Source organism: Lissotriton vulgaris, chromosome 2_1, assembly GCF_964263255.1.
Source record: "Lissotriton vulgaris chromosome 2_1, aLisVul1.2, whole genome shotgun sequence".
In the NCBI taxonomy this organism is placed as follows: Eukaryota; Metazoa; Chordata; class Amphibia; order Caudata; family Salamandridae; genus Lissotriton; species Lissotriton vulgaris.
The window spans coordinates 1,863,626,835-1,863,650,855 of record NC_141687.1 but is presented as its reverse complement, the minus strand read 5'-3'; the positions used below and the strand labels follow the sequence as shown (position 1 = coordinate 1,863,650,855).

At 44.0% G+C, this 24,021-nt stretch overlaps 1 protein-coding gene across 1 annotated transcript in view; it reads right to left on the bottom strand.

Moving 5' to 3' along the window:
* Window positions 1-1,642: 1,642 nt before the first annotated feature.
* The window catches only part of SNRPA1 (small nuclear ribonucleoprotein polypeptide A'), a 107,358-nt gene continuing 84,979 nt past the window's right edge, over window positions 1,643-24,021 (bottom strand). The window contains exons 7-10 of the mRNA XM_086958054.1: window positions 23,594-23,673; window positions 23,096-23,171; window positions 21,154-21,247; window positions 1,643-1,875 (exon numbers count right to left, since the gene is read on the bottom strand). Of these exons, the coding sequence (XP_086814180.1) occupies window positions 1,814-1,875; window positions 21,154-21,247; window positions 23,096-23,171; window positions 23,594-23,673 (312 nt within the window). The 3' untranslated portion in view covers window positions 1,643-1,813. The remainder of the gene's footprint in view (window positions 1,876-21,153; window positions 21,248-23,095; window positions 23,172-23,593; window positions 23,674-24,021) is intronic.

The following is a 24,021-nucleotide window of genomic DNA, read 5'->3' as shown; positions in this document are numbered from 1 at the left end:
AGTCTTCACTATAGGACCTAATGATGGGTTTCCTCCGAAAATTCTTTTAAGTGTTGAGCTGTCTTGTACTGCAACAAAAGTAACTTAGTGCTTTGAAAAAGAGTTCAACTGTTTCCTAATGTCCTGTGTTGCTTACACTGTTACGAATTAGTAACTAGAAAAGTCATTACAAAGTAATCTCAAAGTTAGCTAAAAGTAATTTTTTGAACAGCTAACAAAGCTTTTTTCCAACTGCAAAAGTAATCTGAATGTTCCAACAAAACAAGTGTTCGCTGTCTTTTAAAAAGTATCATCGTATGAAAAGTATAACTTACCTGCTACAAAGTAAATCTTGGTTCAGCAAACAAAACCTACTTTTTATACACACAATTGGTCTGGATTCAGACAGTGTGTGAGATAATTTCTTGCCTGAGTGCGTACAACAAGTGCTTAACACTACCCTTCTGATAAGCAGGGCTGCTTAACCACACTACCACAAGAGTGTGGTATTATCTACTTTAGCCTTGGCTATACCTTTGGGGATCCACTGGACTTTGTTCAAACTATACCTTAATTTGGTATAGTATATACAGAGCCAGCTTCCTACAGCCGTCATACATTATTCTTTTGCATGAAAGGAGACTCACCTCCCCCTGCCCCGCACCCCGGGACTGCATCTTTCATAAAATTAATGCTAAAAGAAAATATGTTGCTAAAAGCTGAGGGGTCAACAGTCACTTGGATTTTAGTAAAAAAAAAAACAAACTGAGCCAGTTGTACCACTTCACTTTAAATTTCAAATTTGCATTTTATAGCACAGTTTGCACGTACACCTCTGCACTCCGTTTCAGAAACACAGGAGTGATAACATAAGGCGCTAGAGGAGCTTACCTAAAATGATCATCAAGCAGCAGAAGGACTCCGCGATTTTAGAATTATTGTTGGACTTTGTCAAACATTTGTTCGTAAGACCCACACTGCTTTTATTTCATCTTTTTAAGTGGACTGAAATGTCATTCTGTTGATATGTAAAATGTTTTTGGTTTTATTTAATTTAATTAAACTTTTTTGGACTCAAGTTTTATTTGACACTGTAGTATTCCACCATGAGTCTTTTTAAAGATGATAACTTGCCTACCCCTTTGAAGTAGCTGCATCCACTTTTGCAGGTAGCTTCAGCTTGAACGCTTAGTTGAAAATGAATAACAATTTTTATGACTAAATACTTTAGGGAGAGTTCTTGGGTTCCACTGGACCTCCACAGAATATACCACATTCATTGAGGAGACAGACAATCATGTTTCAAAACCATAATTATATGAGTTTTATAATATGAAAATCTGCAATTTGTCTTTGTGAACAGCAAAGCGGTAAACAGACACAAAAATCCTAGCAGCCATTTTGTTCAAAGAAAATCATGAATGGACAACCATTAGGATAGCCCAGTAGAAGTAGCATTATAGTAAAGACGAAAAATTTAAATATAGAAACTTTACTCCGGTATAGCGAACGTTGTAACCCTCTCAAACAGAAAGCAAGGGCATTGTGAGTTACAGAAAGCAGCAGCAGTCTACTGTCCAGGCACATTTATAATACCATGCTAAAATGTTTAGATTAAATTGGTAATATAACTAAAATGCTCACCATTAAACGGACTCAAAAATAAGGAAAATACAAGAAGTTTATTAAATGAACATTTACAATTACATCACAGTTTCAATTCTAAAACAAAGAATATCCACTGTTAACAAAACCATCTTTAGGGCATTACAAAACAAGGAAACAATAACACTTCTGACTGCCGTACTGTACACTTTACAAACGATTCAACACCTCATGATCCATTAGTTACTGTTTCTTCTAGATCATCTTCTTCTGCAACATCCACTGTTGGACCTGTACAGAGAAAAAGACAGAAGCATTCATAAAACATACATGTCAGGGAAAGTCACCAGCTCAAATAGAAGAATCCAGTTAATGGTCCAATACACATTTAGGCATGCAAAAATCAGAGCCTAAAATATATTTGAAAAGCATTCATAATACAATTCCAGTGTACTTAACCTCTGGGAATAAAATCAGCCTAACATTTTAATTTCAGCCTGATTTTTAAGGGATTAGATCAGAGTTGGATTGGCGGAATGTCTCCTGGCATATTATCACTGAGAGGTACAGAAACATGTTGGCGGCAGCCAGACTACCATATTTTGGTGCATGAACACCGTGACGTGATGCGATTATTCATGTACAAAAGTACTTGCATACATCCCAGATGAACTGGTATGTATCCCACATTACATAAGATGATGTAGCTTGAGTTGATGGTTTTGGGCGCCCAAGAGGGTGAAGGGGGTTTTGGCGATGGAAAGCAAGCAATGACTGTTAGATCATTCGTACACCTGCGGCACCATACATGTGCAAGCCAGCGAAATAGCAGGGGGGGGGGGGCTGGAAGGGGGGGGGAGGGGGGGTTGGGGAGTCATTTCCTTTGTTTACCAGTCAAAGATGGAGGACGCCAACAGGATAGGTAAGGATTATGTTACGTACCCAGTAAGCATCAGTTCTTGACAAGTAAAGCTGTAGATTCACATGCTTTGCATACTCCTTTCATATAGTGTTTGGTCAGGATGTTTGCAAGTTGTTTTTCTTTGATGACGTCTTTCCAGTCACAAGGTAAGGTGAATCCTCCTTTTGGTGATAATGTGCATGGGCATCGACTTCATTGTTAGATTGTCACGCAAGAGGGTGAGAATGGAGTGGGTGTAGTAAAGAGATGTCCATGAATATGCAATGTAATAAAAGAGAACCGCAACTACAGGTGTACGGGGAGGGTGCATGTGAATCTACAGCTCTACATGCCAAGAACAGATGCTTACTGGGTAACAATACGTTCAAAGCATGTGTGCTGTAGACACATGCTTTGCATAGAATATATAGCAGTATTCTCTCAAAGCGGTGGCTAACCAGTAGATGTTGCAGTGGTCTGAAAGAGTGGCTTTAGCACTTCCTGCCCTACATTGGCTTGTTGGCATGCTAATACATCCACACAATAGTGTTTAATGTGTGTGGTTTAGACCATGTTGCTGCCTTACAGATGTCAGCTATAAGAATGTTACCTAAAAAAACCAGTAGATCCCCCTTTTTTGCGAGTGGAATGCGCTCTAGGGGGTATAAAGTTATTTTAGCTTTTACATAGCAAGATTGAATGCATTTAACAACCCATCTTGAAATGCCATATTTGGAGATAAGATTGCCCTAGTGAGGTGGCGCAAAAGCAACAAACAGTTGCTTTGTTTTCAGAAAAAGTGGTCCTTTCAATAGAATACAATAACGCTCTTCTGTCATCAAGTGGGTGAAGTGCTCGTTCTGCAACAGAATCAAGTTGAGGAAAGAACACCGGTAACGCATGATTGGTTAAGATGAAAAGCAGAAACTACTTTAGGGACGAATTTTGGGTTGGTACGAAGAACTACCCTATCTTTATGAAGCTGAAAGAAGAGTTCTTATAAGGTGAATGCCTGAAGCTCACAAACTCCATAATGAAGCGATTGCAATGAGGAACGCAAACCTTCCACGAAAGGAACTGTAAAGGACAATTGTGTAATGGTTCGAAGGGTGGACCCATGAGTCTTGTAAGTAAAATGTTGATACCATCCAGAATACCCCCGGCACCAGTATGTTATTACTCTTTTTAAGCCTTCCATAAAGGCTTTAATCATAGGAGTTTGAACATAAATAAATGCTGTCTGTTTTGAAAATATGCCACCACTGCTGCAAGATGCAATTAAATAGATGTGTAGGCTAGATTAGTTTGCTGTAGGTGTTGAAGGTAACAAACAATATTTTGAACTGAAGCATCCAGAGGATTCATTTTGTTATTACTATCTATTGTGAAAACAAAATGAATCCTCTGGATGCTTCTGTTATCACATGGCGGGAAATAAAGATCATCAAGAAGCAGTATAAAATTCAAATTTGGAAGGATCAGAAAGCGCAACAGGAGACCCTCTGCAGGAAACTACTTTTTAGTACCAAACAAGTAAACAGGCTCTTCTGGGAACTATTTTAACAGACAATAAGATCAAAAAAAGTGATCAACAACGCCTCGGTATCAGAGAATGCATGGGCAGTCCATCTAAATAAAACATTTGAAGAAGAATGTGAATCTCCTTGACATACAGATCAATGACTGGTTAAAAACAGCAAGCGATCACTTTGCCCCCCCATAAAAGATCAAAATTAACCGGATAAACTTAACACATTCTTCCTAGAAAAAAATCACAGCTATTAAAGCCAGCATCAAGTGTTCACCGTCAGCTGTGATCCCCCCTGACTGTCAGGAATACCCATACAATGGACTGTTTCCCCACTATCAATGCAGATTCACTCATCTCCTTGATGTCCAAGGTCAAATCTGGATCCCCCCGGGATTGCTGCCCCCCACATATTATGAGAGAAGTTTTTTCCACCATTCCTCAACCTGCTCTATCCCTTTTAAATTCATCAATTACTCAAGGCTGTGTCCCAAAATCATTTAAAGGTGCCACTGTGGTCCCCCTGATAAAAAAGGTTGGCGCCGATTTATTAGAGCCATCTAACTATCGCCCCATCTCTTTGCTTCCCTACTTAGCTAAGATTTTGGAGGCACATGTTGCAAAATCTTTGTCGGCCTTTATAGAACAAACCGAACATCTAGACCCTCATCAAGCTGGCTTTCGCCCAGGGCATTCAACTGAGATGGTCATCTTGGCAGTCCTGGACGAGCTCCGCAGGGAGGCTGACACCGGTACCCCCCAGGCTCTGGTTCTCCTTGATCTGTCTGCCACGTTCGACACGGTGGACCATAAGATCTTGTTGGACTGTGTCGAGCGCGCAGGCATCCAGGGTAGGGCCCTAAGTTGGATCACCTCATTCTTGGAGGATCGTACACAGGCTGTTCGCCTGGCAAATTTCACAGCGCCTGGGCTGAATATTACATGTGGGGTTCCCCAGGGCTCCTCCCTATCCCCACATTTGTTTAACATCTATTTACTCCCCCTAATTAAAGCCTTAAAACAGAGGAAAGTAACGACCTTCAACTACGCAGACGATCTGCAGCTTTCCTTTACGATAGACAACTCCACTGAATCAATCTCCAACTTTCAGGACACCTTGGTGTTTATCCGCAACTGGATGGATCACAACCACCTAAAATTGAACCCCGGAAAGACCGAGGTACTGCTGATAGGAGATAGTTTTATCTCCTGGGGGCCTCACTATTGGCCAGCAGAACTAGGGACGTTCCCTAAACCCTCCTCTTCTGTAAAAAGCATAGGGGTGACTATTGACAAAGATCTGTCCCTAAACACTCAAGTGGGCTCGGTTGTATCTAAATGCTTTTTCCAGCTTCGGAAGATCCAAAAGATACACCACCTACTCTCCCAGGCAGCACTGATACAAGTTGTGATTGGCCTAGTCTTATCCCACCTAGACTATGCAAATTCAATCTATCTAGGCCTCCCCTCCTATCAGATCAAGAGGCTCCAGCTTGTACAGAACCAGGCAGCAAGATTTATTTATCAGCAGCCTAAGTGGCAATCGGCCAGAGCTCTGCTAAAAAAACTCCATTGGCTCCCACTGCTTCAGCGGGCCACCTTTAAAACTGCCTGCCTCACATTTAAATCTCTAAATTGTTATAGCCCAGTTTTTATTAACAATCTGATACTGAGGTATGTTCCATCCCGGGATCTCCGTTCCAAACATCAGAATCTGCTGGTGAGCACAGAATTCAAACGCAAACGACATGGTGGGTGTCGCTTTGGACATTTGGCACCACAACTATGGAACTCACTTCCATGGGAAATCCGTTCTTGCCCCGATCTACTTCGGTTCAGAAAGCAACTTAAGACATGGCTGTTCATATAGGCACATGAGTAACCATCCCTTCAGAAGTCACGTCAGAACAGTTAACTCACAATTGCTCAAAACAGCGCCATGAAACCTTGGTCTAAGTGCGCTTTATAAATTGGTTATAACATAACATATCACATATCATCCACGAAACATGTGAACAGAGATATTCCAATCCCAGAGCTCACAGGGAAGAATCACCCTGGATCGCAAGATCCCAGGACCATCATAGCCCTGGAAAGTCAATGCCACACAGTAGGAAATATTGCCAGAATAATAAAAAAAGGGTCGCAATGATGGGGCCCCAGGCCCAAATGGCATCCCCCAGGCCATTTTCAGGGCTGATCCAGACTATTGGGCAAAATCGCTCTCAGGTCTTTACAATGAAATCAGTTTAACACCTTCGCTGCTATTGATATTTTCCTCCAGTGTTGAATTGTTTGAAAGCCCATTGTTCATGACGAGCTCAGCTCGTCATCAGCACAGCTCCACTGTGCCTCATGACGAGCTGAGATAGTCATGAGCATCGAAGGGGTTAACAAATACCCTCCCCACAAGCTGGAAGGGGTCCATTTTTAATCCGATCCTTAAGGGGGGGTGACAGGGCAGATGTGGCAAATTATCGGTTAATTGCACTCATGCATGTGGAAGCACAATACTTCGCCTCAATCCTGGAGGATCTGGTAGAGTGGTCAAATGTAAACTGGCTGATTCCGTTAAACCAAACCGGATTCCGTAAAGTATGCAGCACCACAACAAATATTTTAGCCCTTGCCACAATAGCTGATAAGTGCGAACGTCAGCAAAGACCACTACAATTGTGTTTTATAGATTTCAAGTCTGCATTTGATCGAGTGAATCGCGGGCTACTATGGACCAAACTACAGAATCTGGGTCTCCCGGAAATAATATTACGTCCCATTATACAACTGTACACGCACACGTGGGTTCGTGTGAACATGGCAAATGGTACTAAATTATCGAAAAAGATACAAACTGAGATTGGATTAAAACAAGGCTGTGTATTAGCCCCCCATTTATTCAACCTTTTTATGGCAGACCTCTAACCCAGATTAGATCTAGCAAACACACATCCACCCCGTCTGGGAACATTGCCCATAACACATCTCTTAGGCAGATGATATACTTTTGTTCAACCTGACCAGAGTAGGTCTACAAAGAGCACTTAATGAACTCCTGATGTTTGCCAACACCAACGCACTGGAGATTAACGATACCAAAACAAAAACTATGAAATCAAATGAAAAGAGCATTTATATAGAGCAATAGTTACCCTCAGGAGTCCTAGCGCTGCAGACATCATGCTTAGTACACAACGATTCAGGCTATTCTGGTTTGTTAAAAAGCAGGGTTTTTAGGAGTTTACGGAAGGTGAGTAGTTTAGGCTCTGATCTGAGTTGGATGGGGAGGGAGTTCCAGAGCCTGGTCGAGTTGAGGGAGAACGAGCGGCCTCCACATCTTGCTCTTGAACCTCGGTGTTACGGGCAGAAAAGAGGATCCGGATCTGAGCTGTCTGTTTGGGTGATAGGCTTTTATCAGAGATTGATTAATGGTAGCGCCTGTTCTCCAGAAGGCTCGGTAAGCAATGAACATTGCTTTAAATTCGACCCTTTCCCTCACTGGTAGCCAGTGGAGGTCCTTCAGTCTGGGTTTAACCAGGACTCGGCGGGGGATCTGGATAAGGATTCTGGCTTCACAGTTTTGGATGATCTGGAGCTTGCTTTAGGTCGTCTGGGGTGAGCCTAGGTAGAGGGCATTCCTGAAGTCCAGACGAGAGGTTCAGACCCTGGACCACTATCTGTCTAGCATGAAAAGGCAGTAGAGGAAGAATTTTTTGCAAAAGCCTTAGCAGCCCAAAGCAAATGGCTGAGAGTTTGGCTGCGTAGTAGTTGAAATTAAGGGATTTGTCCAGCCAGATGCCCAGGCTTTTGATCGTGTCTTAGGCACAGGGGCAGGTCAGAGGCAGGGGGGACAGAATGGGTTGATAGTGCTATAAATGGGACTACCATGGAGCATGAGCTCCGTTTTGTCCCCATTCATTTTGGGGCAGGAAGAGGTCATCCACTCAGCGACTGCTTACAGGCAGTTTTTGAGACAGTTGGGTGTGGCTTGAGGGGGGTTGAGAGCCACCACTAGCTGAGTGTCGTCCGCATAAGTGACAATTTTCATTCCAAGAGGGCGGACGATCTTGGCTAGGGGGCTCATGTATAGATTAAATAATGTAGGGCTCAGGAAGGAGCCCTGCGGCACCCCGCAGTCAAGGGGCTTGCTAGGGGAGATAAAGTCACCCTCAAAAACCTGGAAGGAGCGATTGGAGAGGAAGGACCTGAGCCAGGTGATTGCGGTCCCTGATATTCCCTTACTGCTAAGTCGGTGCAGTAGGATGTTATGGCTCACAGTGTCGAAGGCGGCACTTAGGTCGAGGAGGATGATGGCTGCAGAGCCTCCCTGATCTATAATTCTCCTGGCCTCCTCCATCACAACGATCAAGGCGGTTTCAGTCCCATGTAGGGGGAGGAACCCCGTCTGAGTGGAGTATAAGAGATTGTTGGCTTCCAGGAACTCTGTTGACACTGTGTTGGCAGGATTTTACTAAGCCAAGGCAACAGGGAAATGGGTAGATAGTTGGTGGGGTTGTTCGGTTCCAGATTAGATAGGTCACTCACGAACTGCATACGCTATCAGTATCTATTCAAAATGGGAGGGACGCGCCTCGGAAGAGTAAGTACCTACAAGTACTTGGGGTATACATAGACAAAAGACTGTACATTCAATTTCAGAAACAATACCTTGAAAAAAAAAAAAGAAATTTAATTGTTTTTGCTTGTTGTGCTATCGCAAAAAGCTACATGGTCCTTAATTTACGCCACTAATTTCTGTGATGGCCGCGAAGCTACTACCTGCATTAACCTATGCAAGCATAGTGTTGAATGGTAAAGATGGAAAAATCCTAGACTCTTAACAAACAAATGCCTACAAAAAAGTCTTCATTCTACCACAGTCAGCAGCTCAGTCACAGGTCTGACTGGAATTCGGTCTTGTAAAGCAGGAAATTGTGAGAAAATATGCTGTGATCAAAACTTGGTACAAATTGTGACAGAATCGATCAAACATACTGAACGACGCTCTGTGGCAAGCCCAGGACGATCCAAACTCAAGCTATGGCAAATTCTTGAGAGGCTTTGAAGGATACCGAGACGATTGATCTATGGACGAGGAACCCTTCCTTCCAAATCTTTCGTAGCTTAACAAACAAAGCAGCAAAGTTACAATCATTATTGGAAGATGAATGTACTTTAGCAAAAAGATCTCACAGCTGGATGGTTCTGCAGTCCTATACATCACTCCGACCGGCAGAATATCTCGGCGCAACATACTCGCCCCACATGAAACGTAAACTAATGGCAATTAGATTTGGGGTTTTACCAAGCTTGGCAGAACAACCATCATGGAAGTATACTGGCGTCAAATCTTGTGGCTTATGTGGTGAAGCCTGGCAAGATATTATCCATCTAATATGTGTCTGCCCCAGCCTAAAAACAAAATGCAGGAATTCGAACTTGTAGATCTGCAATTAGAGGACTTGGCACTACAGACCCTCAGCTGACCTGTAAAATGATGACATTCCTATTGTTTTATGAGAAAAACTATGTGGCACTCCCAAAACAATAATGTTTAGAACCTTATTGCAACTGTATAACAAAACGTTAAAATATTTATATATCGCTACGTGCAATATGATTACAACATAATGTGGCAGAATTATGAACATACTTTAAATTGGCATCATGAGAAGGATAGTTTCTGGTTATTAGGACTGAACAATTAACATGTTTATTCTTTTTTTTTAAAAAGACCTTTTAACCCCTTCGATGCTGATGACGAGCTGAGCTAGTCATGTAACGCGGCTTTTGGAAAAAAGCCGCATAGCGCAAAAATAACCCCCGCACGCATGTGGTTAATCATTTTATAGGGTATCATATTTGTACTATGACCTAGTTATGGTTTTAAATAACTTAAATATTATTATTATTATACACCAATAGATAACTTTGTTTCCATTTTGCTGCATAACCAGCTCCTAGTGGGCTTTCTTGCTTCTTTTAGAATAGTCATACAGTCTGGAGGCAGATTTAAGTATCCAAACTCTACGGCTTCAGGAGCCAAATCGCTACGTTGAGCTCCTTGGGGTTTGGGCGTCTCATGGTTCTGAGTAAGGCTGGAATTGAGGTACAGTTTTTGATGCAGAACTACTGAGTTTCAAAAGTGTGGTGTACCATGTTTGACGGGCCCATGTGGGAGCTACCAAAATCTGTGTGAGCGAGCGAGGTTTGAAGCTTTCAAATCAGAAACAGAAGGACTGGGCAGGAGTGTAAGCAAATCTCTTTGACCAATAGATCCACAGGAAATTGCTTTTGGAGCAAGGGTGTGGGAACATGGAGGCAAAGTTTAGGCAATTCACGTAGTCCCATGTGGCAAACAGATCAATTTGTGGTGATCCCTATTGTTAAAAGAATGGAAGGTCACCATGCGCTGCATAGAAGACCTTTAGCAATAGATTCCCTTTTTCTGCCAAAAAAAGTGAATGCATTGCTTTGAATAGCAACGTGTGCACGTTTGGCGATTCCCTTGTGGGAGCGAGCTTTGAAACCATTAACAGATGGTTCCTGCTCGCTCCCGCAAGGGAATCAGGTGCAGGCCCCCTCCTCCCCCTGCTGCCTCCGTTCAGCGCAAGGCGGCTCGTTTGTTCTCCCTTTCTTCACCTTACATTTTATGGGCTCACCATTGCTTTTTACTTTCCCCGAGGGTGCTCTCTGCTAGTCTTTACGTGGATCTCTCACTGTGCTCCTACGTGGATCTCACTGTGCTCCTCCGTGTGCATCTATCTTTTATTCAGGCTCCCTTTCACCGACCACCCCTCCATCTCCCTACCTTCCTACCTCGAAGGCTTCGCTGTGGAGTATTTTGCACTGCTCTTCCTCCCGATAAACGACTACTTCACCTTTCTGAGCGGCTGCGTCCCTCATAGCTCCTTTCTCTGTTGCAGCCTCACTGGGTTAGAGACACCGACCTTCCCCTCTCACGCCCACATTATGGGCAGCCAGCATGTGTGCTGCCACCTTTCTCCGCAATTTGATTCTTGCAATAACTGCTTTTCTCACTTCCTGGGCGGCCCTCAGCCACTGCTCTGTGTCAGCTTCTCCTGATGCCACTTTCCATGCCGTGTTTGCTGTGGAGTTCGGGACAAGCACTCTCCTCCTCCTCCTCCACGCCCCCCTTGTCAAGTGTTTCCATGTCGCACGTAGTGACAACAGAGGTGCGGTTATCGTGTCCGGAACACGGCGCTCCTCAGTGTGAGGGCGGAAGAAGTGTTAGGCACACTGTTCAGAGCTCAGTAAGGAGCAGCTCTGGAGGTTCCTTCAGGGAGTTTCTTAAAAATTCACTACATGAACCCAGCACAGGTTTCACCAATTAATTCCTCCCTCCCCATGTCAGCTCACCAGATTGTTCAGGATTACCGTGATTAAACTACCAGAGCCCAGTAGTGGCCCAAGAGTCCGGTCGGACAGGTGGCCATCCTCACAGCCTCCCCTCAGTGAGATCACAGCGGCCCCCTCCCCTCAGACACATAGGCTCCCTCAGCCGGCTCACCACAGCTCACCTCAGTCTGGTGAGCACAGCACCATAGCTCCCCTCAGTGAGATCACAGCGCCCCCTCACCCCTCAGGCTCACCAAAGCTCTGGAGAGCACAATCTCCCCTCGGTCAGATCAAAGCGCCCCCTCCCCTCAGAGACACTCCGGCTCTCCTCTGCCTGCTCATCACAGCTCCCCTCAATGCAGTGAGCACAGCCCCACAGCACCCTCGCTGGCTCCTTCAGCCAGCTCACCACAGCTCCCCTCAGTCCAGTGAGCACAGCCCCATAGCTCCCCTCAGTGAGATCACAGTGCCCCCTCCCCTCTAAGGCCCACCACAGCTATCCTCCCTGTGTAGAGCACAGCCCAACAGGCTGCCCTCGGTGAGATCACAGCGCCCCCTCGGAGGTAACAAAAATGCTTAACACTTGATTATAACTTTTCAACATGATGCACAGCAGCCACAATGCTCTACAACAGGGGTCTCCAACCTTTTGTGTAGTCAGACTTCTGGCCAGTGAAAATCGTTTTGCGCTACTGAACCAGAAGCAACTCGTGCATTTTTCCGCAAGACAGGCCTGACTTAAGAGTTCCCTAGAACACCAAAAAGAATGACCTTGGATTTGTGACGCTTCAAGACATTTCAATTAATAGGTCCAAAATTTCAGAGACACTGCTAACGAGTACTAATTATAAAACAATAAAGTAGTACTATCAAAAAATTAGCTGCAATACACCATATAATTTGTCTTTTTTGCTGCATGATTTTGTCAAACTTGCTGCATAATTTGGTCCCCCAGTGCCACATAATACCAGTGGCCCTGAACCATGACTTCACAGTCATGCCCCCTCAATCCCATGCCCCCCATACCCCTCTACTCCCCCCGCCTCATCATGAGCTTGGCCTGGACTACTGGATACAGATAACTGTAGAGTTGTAAGAGGTAGTGGTACCCAAGGGCTTGTGGAAAGTGAGCAATCAGACAGCAGCACGAAAATCCTACTGCTGATCCTGGCTGTATCTATTTTTACCTGCCTGCCAAGTAGCGGTAACCTAAACACATGTGACTCAACATTTTATTGCTTTTATTGTATTGCCTGTATCATCATTGTTGTGTCTGACTGCTGTTTTCTGTCTTCCCCCGCTGCCTGTACGTGGTCCGTGCCCCTTTTTCTTCCCTCTGTCCCCTCGCTGTCCCCGTGCTCTGTCCTGTCTTTCCTTCTGTACCCCTCGCTACCCCCGTGCCTCTGCCCGTTCTGCCTTCTGTTCTTAGCTGCCCCTATATTTCTGTATTCTGTATTTTGCCCTGTGCCACTCGTTTGTGCTCGTCAGCCCTCTGTTCCACTCGTCTCCCCTTGTTTTTTGTGCCTTTCTGCCCTCCGTTCCACTCGTTTTTCCTTCCTAACTGGCGCTCTGACGCATTGTCAGCCATCCCTCCCACGGGATCCGTAATTCCACCATTGAACTTACCTGCGGTGGTAGTCACGTCTCCCACTGCTCCGCGCTGGCACCAGACGATGATGTCACAAGAATCAGACTCATGAGGAGTCTGCAGCTCCAGAAGAGCAGCGTCATCCTCTTCGCCCGCCCCCACCCCAGCGTGGCTCCAATCAGAGCGGATGGTTTGGGCAAGGGCGGGCAAATGGAGCCGGAAAGCCTAATAGCCCAAAATACCACCAAATACTACTGAAGGGCTACACGAGCTACTCTCCGCGAGCTACCGGTAGCTCGCGATCGACCAGTTGGAGACCCCGGCTCTACAACATAGCAAAAAGTTCTGGCTAAACACATAAGGTCCCAAAGGCGAGACCTGTTGGCTATGCCAATGGTTGTTCATTTTTTTATAAATCCTGATCGACTTCAGGACCAAACCGGTGTTGCTTGTCCAAAGAGGTGTTTAAAAAGGATTGCAGTACTTTAAAACCCAAAATCCTAAGCCATGCAGGCCTTCTCAAAAGAATGCTGGTATTTACCACCCCCTTTTCTGAATCGTTTTGTCCACCATAAGCGTGGAAGGGTATGCTCAGACATGAGTCCCTTGCTCACTGCACCATCAGGATTCAAGCAAGCCGGGCCGAAGACGGCTGTAATGCCAGAAACCGGTCCCCGGAAGCTGGTTTCCTTTCCAGTAAAAGAATTGGCTTGGTAGTTTGGTCTGCCCTGTTCCCATGATGCACTGGGCCAGGGACAGACTAATTTGCATGTAGCCAGGTTCTGATCTGGGATGGTGCAGTGAGCTAAAAAACGGTGATGGATCAAGCCCTGATCTGTTGACTGGGTAGGAGTGTTCTGCTTTATTCAGATACTCTGTCCATCACCACCCCCTCTGAATCGGTATTTATCTCCATAGCAACGGTTTCAGCAGCATCTAGAGCACATCTGATAGAGGAGTTAGAAAGGAGTTTGCCCTCCAGAACTAACTCTTGTGACTTGCTTTTGTGTTCGTCTGGGAGATATTGGAGCAGTTGCTCCATTTCATCACAGTGTGCCAAGTCGTACCTCGCTAGTAGGCCCGGTGTGTTTGCGATGCACCAGTTGTTAGCAGCTTGAACAGCCACTTGTTTCCCCCCCCCCCGAGGCATCTAGAAGCTTGGATTCTTTATCTGGGTGAGGTGCATCAACAGAGGTTTGTCAATTAGCCCTTTTGCAAGCATTGGACACCACTAAGGAATTGTGTTAGCTGTCCTTTGACTAACCTAGGATCAGGTGGACAAGGTTTAGATTTCTTATCAACTCTGGGAGTTAAAATACATGCTTGACAGGGTCTTTGAAGAGGTCATCTGAATGCCTCATAAAGCTCTTTAGCATAGGGAGCGTTTGACTTTACCTGTGTGTAGACCTAAGAGTTTCAAATAAAAAGTCTTCCTCTAAGGACTCCTTATGTATATTGCTGCTCTAGCAATAAGTTCCCGATAAGCTACATCATCATCAAGTGGTGATGGGGTTTCAGTGTAGAGGTCTTGGTCAGTACCCAACGGAAGGTCAATGGTGTAGTAACTCCTTGGGTATACAGGCAAATTAGCATCTTCATCAATGATGCCTCTTCTCATCCTATCCCTAGTTTCCTAGGGTCATACCTCGCCTGTTACCTTCCCAGCGCCTCTGGGACCATCTTCTTGCACTCTGCATTTCTGTAACCCCTTTCCTAGGACAGTATTCTCAAGTTACTTGCATCACACTTATTTCCATCTCCCTCCAGCTCCACTAAGCTCAATATGGATACCAATTTATCCACAGCCTCACTCTCGCACCTGGAGCCTACAGACCTTAACGCGTATAAAATCATATAGCCCCTCCCCAACTGGTCTTACAACCCAGCAAAAAAAAAAAAACTTAACAGCGACTCCTTAAATCACACCCAGAAACCTTGATCTCGGATCCTTTTTTCTGCATAAGAGGAGCTTTAATCTGATCTTATCTTCTATACCCAAAGGTGCGCACTATGGAGAAGCGCTTTATACTCACTACTCACAATCCCCACATCCAAAAAAACTTCCCACGGTCTAAGAATCATGGTTGCCCACTCACCAGCTTATAATATTAGCTCCCTCTACAATAATGGAACTAGCCTTATTCAATCCTCTACTCGCAACATTGACCTGTTCTCTGCCCCCCTCCAATCATCATCATCATCATCATCATCAACGTAAAACCGTAATCCGCCCCCACCCGAAACCATCTTAGCCCTCCTGCCGATCCTTGGTCCCTCACCCCACATCCGTCCCCAACCAAGATGGCCTTCCTGTCCCTTCCCTCCACCCCCACTCCTCTAATGATATCTGCTTACCTGACACCAACCCATCATCTCCTTCTACGGGGTCTGAGCAGCCAGCCCCCTAGCATGCGCCAAACCTGCCCTCACTCCCACTGCCCTCCCAGAGTAGTTAGCCCTGAGACACACAACTGACAATCTCATTTGCCCCTTCCTTACCCATGAGCTACCACAACTCTAGCAACAGGCCCAAAACCATAATCAAAGGCTCATCTTCCTCACAGTCCGGTACAGAACTTCCAACCCCAGATAGTAGTCTGACCCCCCCCCCCCCCCACTTGCCAGTGTCCACATATAGCCACTTAATGTGCCCTCTTTTATTGCCAGTCAAAACACGCTCCTCCCATAACCCTCCCTCACTTCAGATGGCTCTCACTGGCCAACCTCTTCCAGTGACTATCCCTTTGAACACCCCCCTCCCACACAACTTCCTGCCTCAAGTTTTTGATCCTCACACCTACTCTCTCTGTTCCAAGTTGGAGATCTCCCTGGCCATCCTACAACTCAAGTCCGACATTAAAAGCATTCTACTACTCACCTCGGGACTGGCGAAAAAGGGGCGTCTATGCAATTCTTGACTCAAACATTCATAACTACGCCTTTCCCACATACCTCGAACTTAAGCCTCCAGCAAGTCACCCCTCAAAAAGCTCTACAAATCTCAACCCCCCCCCCAACCTCAAATGGAAATCTTCCCCCTCCCAAATGACCCCTTCCAAACCCATTACAGCAACACATCCTGTGACTGACATGGATATTCTCTCGCTCCTACGACTCAACATTCGACAATACTCCCCATCACGGTCACATCGAGGTCATTAAAGCTGACCTGCACAGAGAACCCATGACTAATCCCAGAGCCTTAACAATAACCTAACACTAGTCTCCACCTCCCACAAATCCCCGGTCAACACCAATCCAAAGCACAAATGCATCCTCCTAAACAGATCGCTGCCCTCATTCTTGGCCAAGAGCCTGATCTCTTAATGTTGAATGAAGCCTGGCTAAATGTCTCCTCTCCTCCTATCCTTGAGCTACTTGTCCCGCCTAACTATGACATTATTAAGCTAGACAGATCTTGCGGGCGGTATTGCTTGCATCTATCACAGCAATCTGGTGGTTACACAACTCTGTTCTGCTGCTCCTCCTGCGTACGAATACCTATGCATCGACGCAGTGAGCAAAACCAGACAAGTCTGGCAATTCCATTTGTTCTATCTTCCCCCCAGTGACAATATTTCCTTTATTGAACTGATTATGGAAATTATCTCCAACAAAGCAAATCATGGCACAAGATCTTTCTTGGAGATTTTAACATCCACTGGAATTACCTTAATGACCTTTCTGTAGATAGTCTCAAATCTTTCCTGACCAAATTCGATCTAACCCAGATATTGGACAGCCCAACGCATGTCAAAGGAGCTACCCTAGATCTAATAATTGGCAACACGAAATCCATCCAACTTGACTCCATCGTCCCTTGTGAATGGACTATAAACCACTGCACCTTCCTCATCTCAAATTAAGTCAGCACAAGCATAACGCAACCAAAAAAACCAAGCATTGGCAAAGATAACTGAGAAAAATTAACCTTGAGGCCTTGAAAACTCAATAACATACTACCCACCCGATCCTATGACCGACGTCCACGATCTCACTGACCACTACAATGGTTCCATGACAACCATTCTAGACTCAGTAGCCCCTTTAGAGCTAAAAAGAATACCTTCCAAAGTCTCCAAGCCCTGGTATAACAGCAGTCTAAACGCTGAGAGAAGGAACCGGAGACAAGCGGATAGACTGTGGAGATAATTCCCATCCCTTGCTCACCTCAAACATCTTAGATCACTTAGGAACCTCTATAACAAACACATAAGGCTATGCAAATCTAACTTTTTCACAAACCAAGAAAACCTAGCAAAAAAAAAAAAAAAAAAAACCTATTTGAAATTGTTAAATCCCAATCGAACAGCAATATCAACATTTCCCCCGATCTGAGCACGTCCTTGCCGAATTGTGAAGATTTCTCCTCTTCATCGGAAAGACATCCAAGAAGGAACTTGAGCTGCAGTCTGCTTTGGAGTTCTTGCCTATCTCTCCTCCTATCAGTTCATACCCCCCCTCAATGTCTAGCACCATCTCTCGCTCCAGCTCTTACCCAAGAACGCATCTTGAAGCGCTTTCGAAATCTTGGACGATATCATTCTCCAAACGCTCACAACACTGAAACAATCCAATCAATTAAATTACCGTCTTCCATCGAATTTCTTCAAGGAGATAAATGTATCCCTACTCCAGCTTTGGGCCAAAATGGTCACTGCCTCACTGATTCAAGGCTCTATTCAAGACTGTCTTAAAGCTTGACAGGTTACCCCCATTCTTAAAGAACCATCGGCAGATCAAGCCGATCTTAACAATTTCTGCCCTATCTGCAACATTTAGACCTTGGCCAAGTTATTTGAGAAATGTGTCCACCTTCAGCTTTCAATACCATAGATCGCTTCCAACTTCTAGACCAATTCCAATCTGGGTTCCGTCATGGTCATAGTACAGAATCCGCCACCACTGACATTGTTGATGATGCTCTCAAAATGCTGGATCAGAACGACTCCTGCCTTCTAATCCTCCTCCACCCATCGTTAGCTTTTGACACAGTACAACATGACTGCTTACTCGACCTACTGGAACATAGGATGGGGTTTTAAGGGCACGTCCTTAATTGGTTCACATCCTTTCTCCACAATAGAACTCAAAGATTAAAGGTGAACCAATCTTTCTTACCCTTCTCAGTCCACCTCGGGATTCCGCAAGGGTCCACACCCTCTCCAACTTGTTCATGGAGCCTCTAACTGAAATCTTAGAAGTATCCAATATCCACTATCATATGTATGCTGGCGATACCCAACTGTACCTGAAAGTCTCCTCACCTGATGAGGTCAATGCCCTCAACTCTACCCTACTGAAAGCCCAAAACTGGTTAACTCTAAACCATCTCAAACGTAAAGCTCTGAAAACTGAATTACTGTTAATAGCCCCACCCAACAACTCCCCGGTCATCTATGAATGGATGAATCAGCCAACAGCTCTTCACTGCATACCTCACATCATTGACTCCACGAGTTCCTTGGGCATAATGCTAGACAAGAGTCTGAACATGCAGAAACATATTGCCACCCTCACCAATGGAGCTAATTTCCCAATTAGCATCCTAAGGAAAATTAAACCTTTTCTGCCCACCAATTACTTCAAATCCGCGGTACAATCTCTGGTGATCTCAAAGTTGGACTACGGTAGCGCAAACCTCTGTGGACTCCAGAGATCAAAGCTGTTACCACTCGGGCCTTTCAAATTCTGCTGCCAGACTCATCACTGGTTCAAAAAGATACCATATTACACCGGCGCTTAAAATCTTAAATGGTCTCTCTTACAAAGGAAGGATAAAACCAAAAAATAAAAAAAATAGCTTGCATGACTCAAAGCCTTACACTACAACACCCTACTATATACCTTGCACAAAAACTCGTTCTATAGAGGGGCTCCAAGTCCTCCAGAAGTACTAGCACCCTTCTGCTGAAGCATCAAATTCCGTAAATCAAAAATTCATGATCAAGCCTTCTCAGGTATTGCCCGAGAATTTGGAACTCCCTGCCTCCGGAAATCAGGACGGTCCCTTCTACTATTAACTACAAAAAGGAAGTTAAAGCTCTTCTGATGAACAAATGTTTGCCTTAAATTCCCATGCCTTATTAAGCACTTCAAAGACTTTGTCCCTCCCTGGTTTGTACCGATATTTACTTTTATTGAACTTGTATTGATTTGATGCACTTTTGTACTCTTTTTATGCTCAGTCGTCCCTCCCCCTCCCACAACTAATCGTTCAGGTCATTGTAACTTGCTTAGTTTTTGTTCTTTTATTCTCCATACCCTAAACTGTTTATATTTATGTATTACATGCCAATATAGTGGTTTTTCTGCCCTTGCACTCCTTACCACACTGTTTGATTGCTAGGTCTCCTCTCTTTTTCACTCACCTGTAAAGCGCTCAGATACCCTCATGGGTCTTGTTCGCGCTATAGAAAACCTTTCAAATAAAATAAATGAATCCCCTTCAGGCAGTGTATGTGGATATCCCGGAGGGGTTATGTGTAAAGGATCTTGTGGTAAATGTGGAGAAAATGGTGGAGGGGATTGCGGGCAGGATAAACAGGGCTGGTGGCCATGTCCTTTTTCTCATTCAGAGGGATTTTATCTGCAGTGTCCTCTGAAGGAAGTTTGCGATTGACTGGTGCTTTGGAAGAAAGATATCCTGTATCAGGATGGATATAAATCTTCTGTTTAGGGTCCAATTTAGCCTTGAGAACGTCTCGGGAGGCTCGGAGAGGCTGTCCTTTGATTTCGGCACCAAAATAGATTTGTTTTTAGAGCAGAAGGTTTCGGCTCCAAACCAGATCTGTCCTAACCGTAGGGTTTCAAATCCGAAGATAGTTTCGGCCTTCTTAGTCCTAAGCTGGAAGGCTAGACGATTTGTTTTGGTGCCGTGCCAGAAGGGGGGGGCCATCGGAAACATTGTGTCGGTGCAGACCTTGGCCAGAAGGTGCCTTAGCCATATGTTTTTTGGGAAAAAGTTGAGGGGCAAGGGTTTTTCGTTACTCACAGCACCTTGTCCCGGAGGCACATCTTAGTCCAAGTCAATCTCTAGTTCCAAATCCGACTCTGGGACGGAGATGGCCTCTTCTTCCGACGCAGACGCTGCGACCTCTTTGTGTTTGGAATCTTTGCCGAAGAGGTCTTGAGTGGGTTGAATGCTTTGGTGTTGCATTTCACGTCGTCAAGCCCAACGATCATGTAGTTTTCTTCAACTGAAACGACATATAGGAGTCGTAGTCTTCCTCCTTGTGCTCCGGTGTAAGGCACAAGTAACAAACTTGATGTAGGTCGGTGCTATGGTACTTGGAGCGGCACAGAGGACAAAATGGAATGGAGTTTGTTCCATCAACGGAAGGGTGGACCAATGCAGCTAAGCCAGAGGGCCGTCACCGTTGCTTCAGACCGAAGCCTAAGTTTCCTGATCGATTCGATAACCGGAGACCAGGAAAACATGTTTGCGAAAAATACAGCTAAGGGTAGGGAGGACTGCACACCGAGGGGAACTAAAGAACTGTTTCGCACCGGAGCGCAGCAATACACGTCAGAAGCAGGTAGCGAAAAAAAAAAACAAGGGAGTAGATGCCCATGCGCACTATCACTGAAAGGAGTTGTCAGCTTACCTCGTGATTGGAAATACTTCTTCGAAGAAGAAAAAAACTTGCAAAGATCCGGAACCACCACTAGATGGCAGGAGTATGCAAAGCATGTGCATCTACAGCACACATGCCTCAGACTATTTTTACACAAAAGCACTTTCTGCTTTGCAGACTGGCCTGCAGTAAATGGCAACCGACATATCCTCCAAAGCAAAGAATATATAAAAACTAAATATTTAAAAAATGGTCCTTAAGGGGGCTGGGAAGCAATTAAGGAGCATGGGTAGAGGGAAGAAGCAGGGAGTGTTTGAGGGAGGAGTAAAACAAAACGTCACACATGTGGAAGCAACACAGGGCAGGAGAGGAGCAAAATGGGCAGAGAAAGTATACAAGTCAGTCAAAAAGACAGTGAAGAGTCTAGATGAGATGGACAAAGAAGGAGAAAGCACGCCAAAGAATAAAAGGAGCCAAGAACAATGACCATAAGGTCAGCCACTGAGAAGCAAAGTATGGGCTTTAATGCCAGTGTGTATTCTTGTTACACCAATAAAAGGTCTTTCACAACAAGCCAGATTGCTTTGTCTGGCAGCCAAGACCTAAAAAAGAAACATACCTGGTTTCTTCTCTTTTCCCGGAATCTGACCAGACTGCAGTAAGCCCTTTAGTCGATCGACTTCCGCTAGTGTGCTGGCACTAGCAATAGCATTCTGTAATAAGTACAAAATATCACAAATAATCAGAAGAATCTACCAAATAAATTACCATCACACTTAAGGGGGAAAAAAAGTTAACTTCTGGGTGGGGGCAGAAATAAGAATGTGGTGACATTGGTAGACTTCCATAAAAGAAAAATAAATTAGGGTAAATTAGACAAAAGCAATTATTCAGATATTTCAGTTCAGAAAGGTGCCACATATTCAACAGCCAAAAATCAAGTGTGTATTCTACAGACCTTCCTCTCGTTTACACCAGCAACCCATAATGTAGCTCAGGGTTACTTCAAATTAAATGAAAGCTTTGAATTATTTTAAGATGGTCTCATTACAAAGTCAGCTTCTCAGTATCCTCTTTTGATAAATTTGCCCTATAGCACCAATGTCCCACTAAAAGGACAAAACGTTTGTTAGATTACTTGATTTAACTAGGTCGAATCACTGTTAGTGCGATTAGTTGTTTCAATGGAGAGGCATGGGGATAAGCACAGCGTGATGCAAGATTCAACAGTCAAACTATATAGAACTAAATCCCATGACCCTGACGACAATTGCCAAGGTGCCACTAAAACTCTGGGTGATAGAGATAGCCTTGAGAGGTTAGTACAAACCAACCCCAATTGGTCACTGGCCTAAGAACGTACACAGACAACTTCATAGGCTAAACATCCAAAGCGGTAATAAAACTAAAAGGCATGTGGATAGTAATCAGTTGTCAAAATGCATATGGAAGAGGGTGCCAATCCAAGGACTGTTGGAGACCAGTTTAGATATTTAAGCGGGTAGACATTTTAAAAGCAGTCTTTATTGGAAAGTACAAAACTTGTGCAAGAAACAAAAAAGCTAAACCAACCACAAAGGACTGATTAAGAGAACATGGTTTCGATTCCATGACACACCTAGTTCAAGTCTTTCACCTTAAAGTGGCTGTCTGATTACTTTATTATTAAGACTAGGGTGAGGTGAGCAGGAAGATTCACTTCATATGCATTACAGTGCAGAATAGTGGAAAAACCTTTATTTAACTTTCCAAACACCCCAACATCTTTCCAGATCAGATCCGCATTTTTTTTGATTGCAAAAAAGTAAAAAGCATTTAACCTAGACTTTCAATAAAATCTTTTATAAGCAGACCATCTTCACAGCACGACAGGATTATTAGAACATTTCCACTAAAAGTGTATCATTTTTGAAGCTTCGACCGCTATTACAAAATTAACTGCTTCAATAAAGTTTAAGAATCTAAATCAATTAATGATAGTTTCACATTCAAACCACTGACTCTATAGAGTTTGGATTGCCTGGCTTTACCTCACAAAACATTTACATTGTTGCCCTGACTACATAGTTCTAAACACAAATTAGATTTGGCAACATGGAGGAAATACTGATATAAAGCATATCTACTTTCATATCAGAAGTGGTTTAGTTAAAGTTTAATACTTAAAGCCAGATTAACTTAGATCTCCAACATGAAGAAAGCCTTGAAATTACTCACAACTGTAGAGTATAAATTGTGTAGGTGCGATCAACTGTCTGGACAACCATGACAGCGACTCAAGTTGGTTTTCCAATTAAACAATAGAATGAATATAAGTTAAATTGTTGTACAATTGTAGATCATTGCTTGGAGTAGAGTATTTTTTTTTTTTTATAGTTAAAAAAATATCCAAATAAGTTATTTGGCTAGAACATGCCAAACAGCCAGGACACAAAAGACCACAACTTCCTGTTCTCTGAACAATTATGAAGCATAAAAGACAGAAGTGAACAGTGTGTGAACTCTCCCAGTGCAACAGATAGGAAAAGTTCTACATAAATCCCAAAATGATCCATATATACCTTTATAGCTTCAACATCTCCTGGGGATGGACCAGTTTTCTTTTTGTCAGTTGGTAAGCTAGCATTTGGGTTAAACCTTAAAGGGAAAAAATGAAATATTAACTCAACCACAGAGTCTTTTAATATTCTGCCTCCCGAAACTTCCAAAGGTAAACTTTGGAAATCAGTTCAAAACCAGTGTAGTATCTTATCTTTGTTAACAAACTGATACATTGAAGCAAAATCTTCTCCAGAAACACCATGGCTTGGAGAACAGGTGGGGCCATTTAATCAACATACCCCCTACATCCCGCCACCACTCCCCTTAGGGCAGAAGATAAAGTGTAAGTACCGAAATCAGTTAGTATAGCTTCAACCATTTTAAATATATTTAAATAGTGGCTAAGGAACAGATTTCACACCATCACGGACAGCCACGAGATTCAGTTTCGAGCAGTGCTCCAAGACAGGGTGTTTTGGAAGGTGAACTTCATGTGAAGTTAGATCTTTGTATCTTACGTTTTGGTTCTCTTGGCAATATCCTTTGCAAGCTGCACACCCCGTTTGCCCTTGAACATTTTCGCTGCCTCCTCGCGCTCCTGCAGCGATATCATACACATAAAAGGTTAATATAAAATCCAAACAATAAGACATTTCATTTGTCTTTACCTCCAACTTGAAACCCGATAGGCAGGTAACAGCATGCTCTACTAAAAAAACATGTTTAGGGTAGGAATCTATACAGTAGTAATACACTTACGACTAGAAATTAATTATGAAGCCTGACACAGCCCAAATTGATAGTCTCCAACATGACAGCTCCTCCTTTAATCCATTAACTGCAAATAAGATGCAAGTATTGCGGATGTCTAATAGTAGTGCAGCATTTTCACACAACCATAAGAGTGATGGAAGGAAAGCACAGAAAAGCTGAAGAAAAGGGAGAA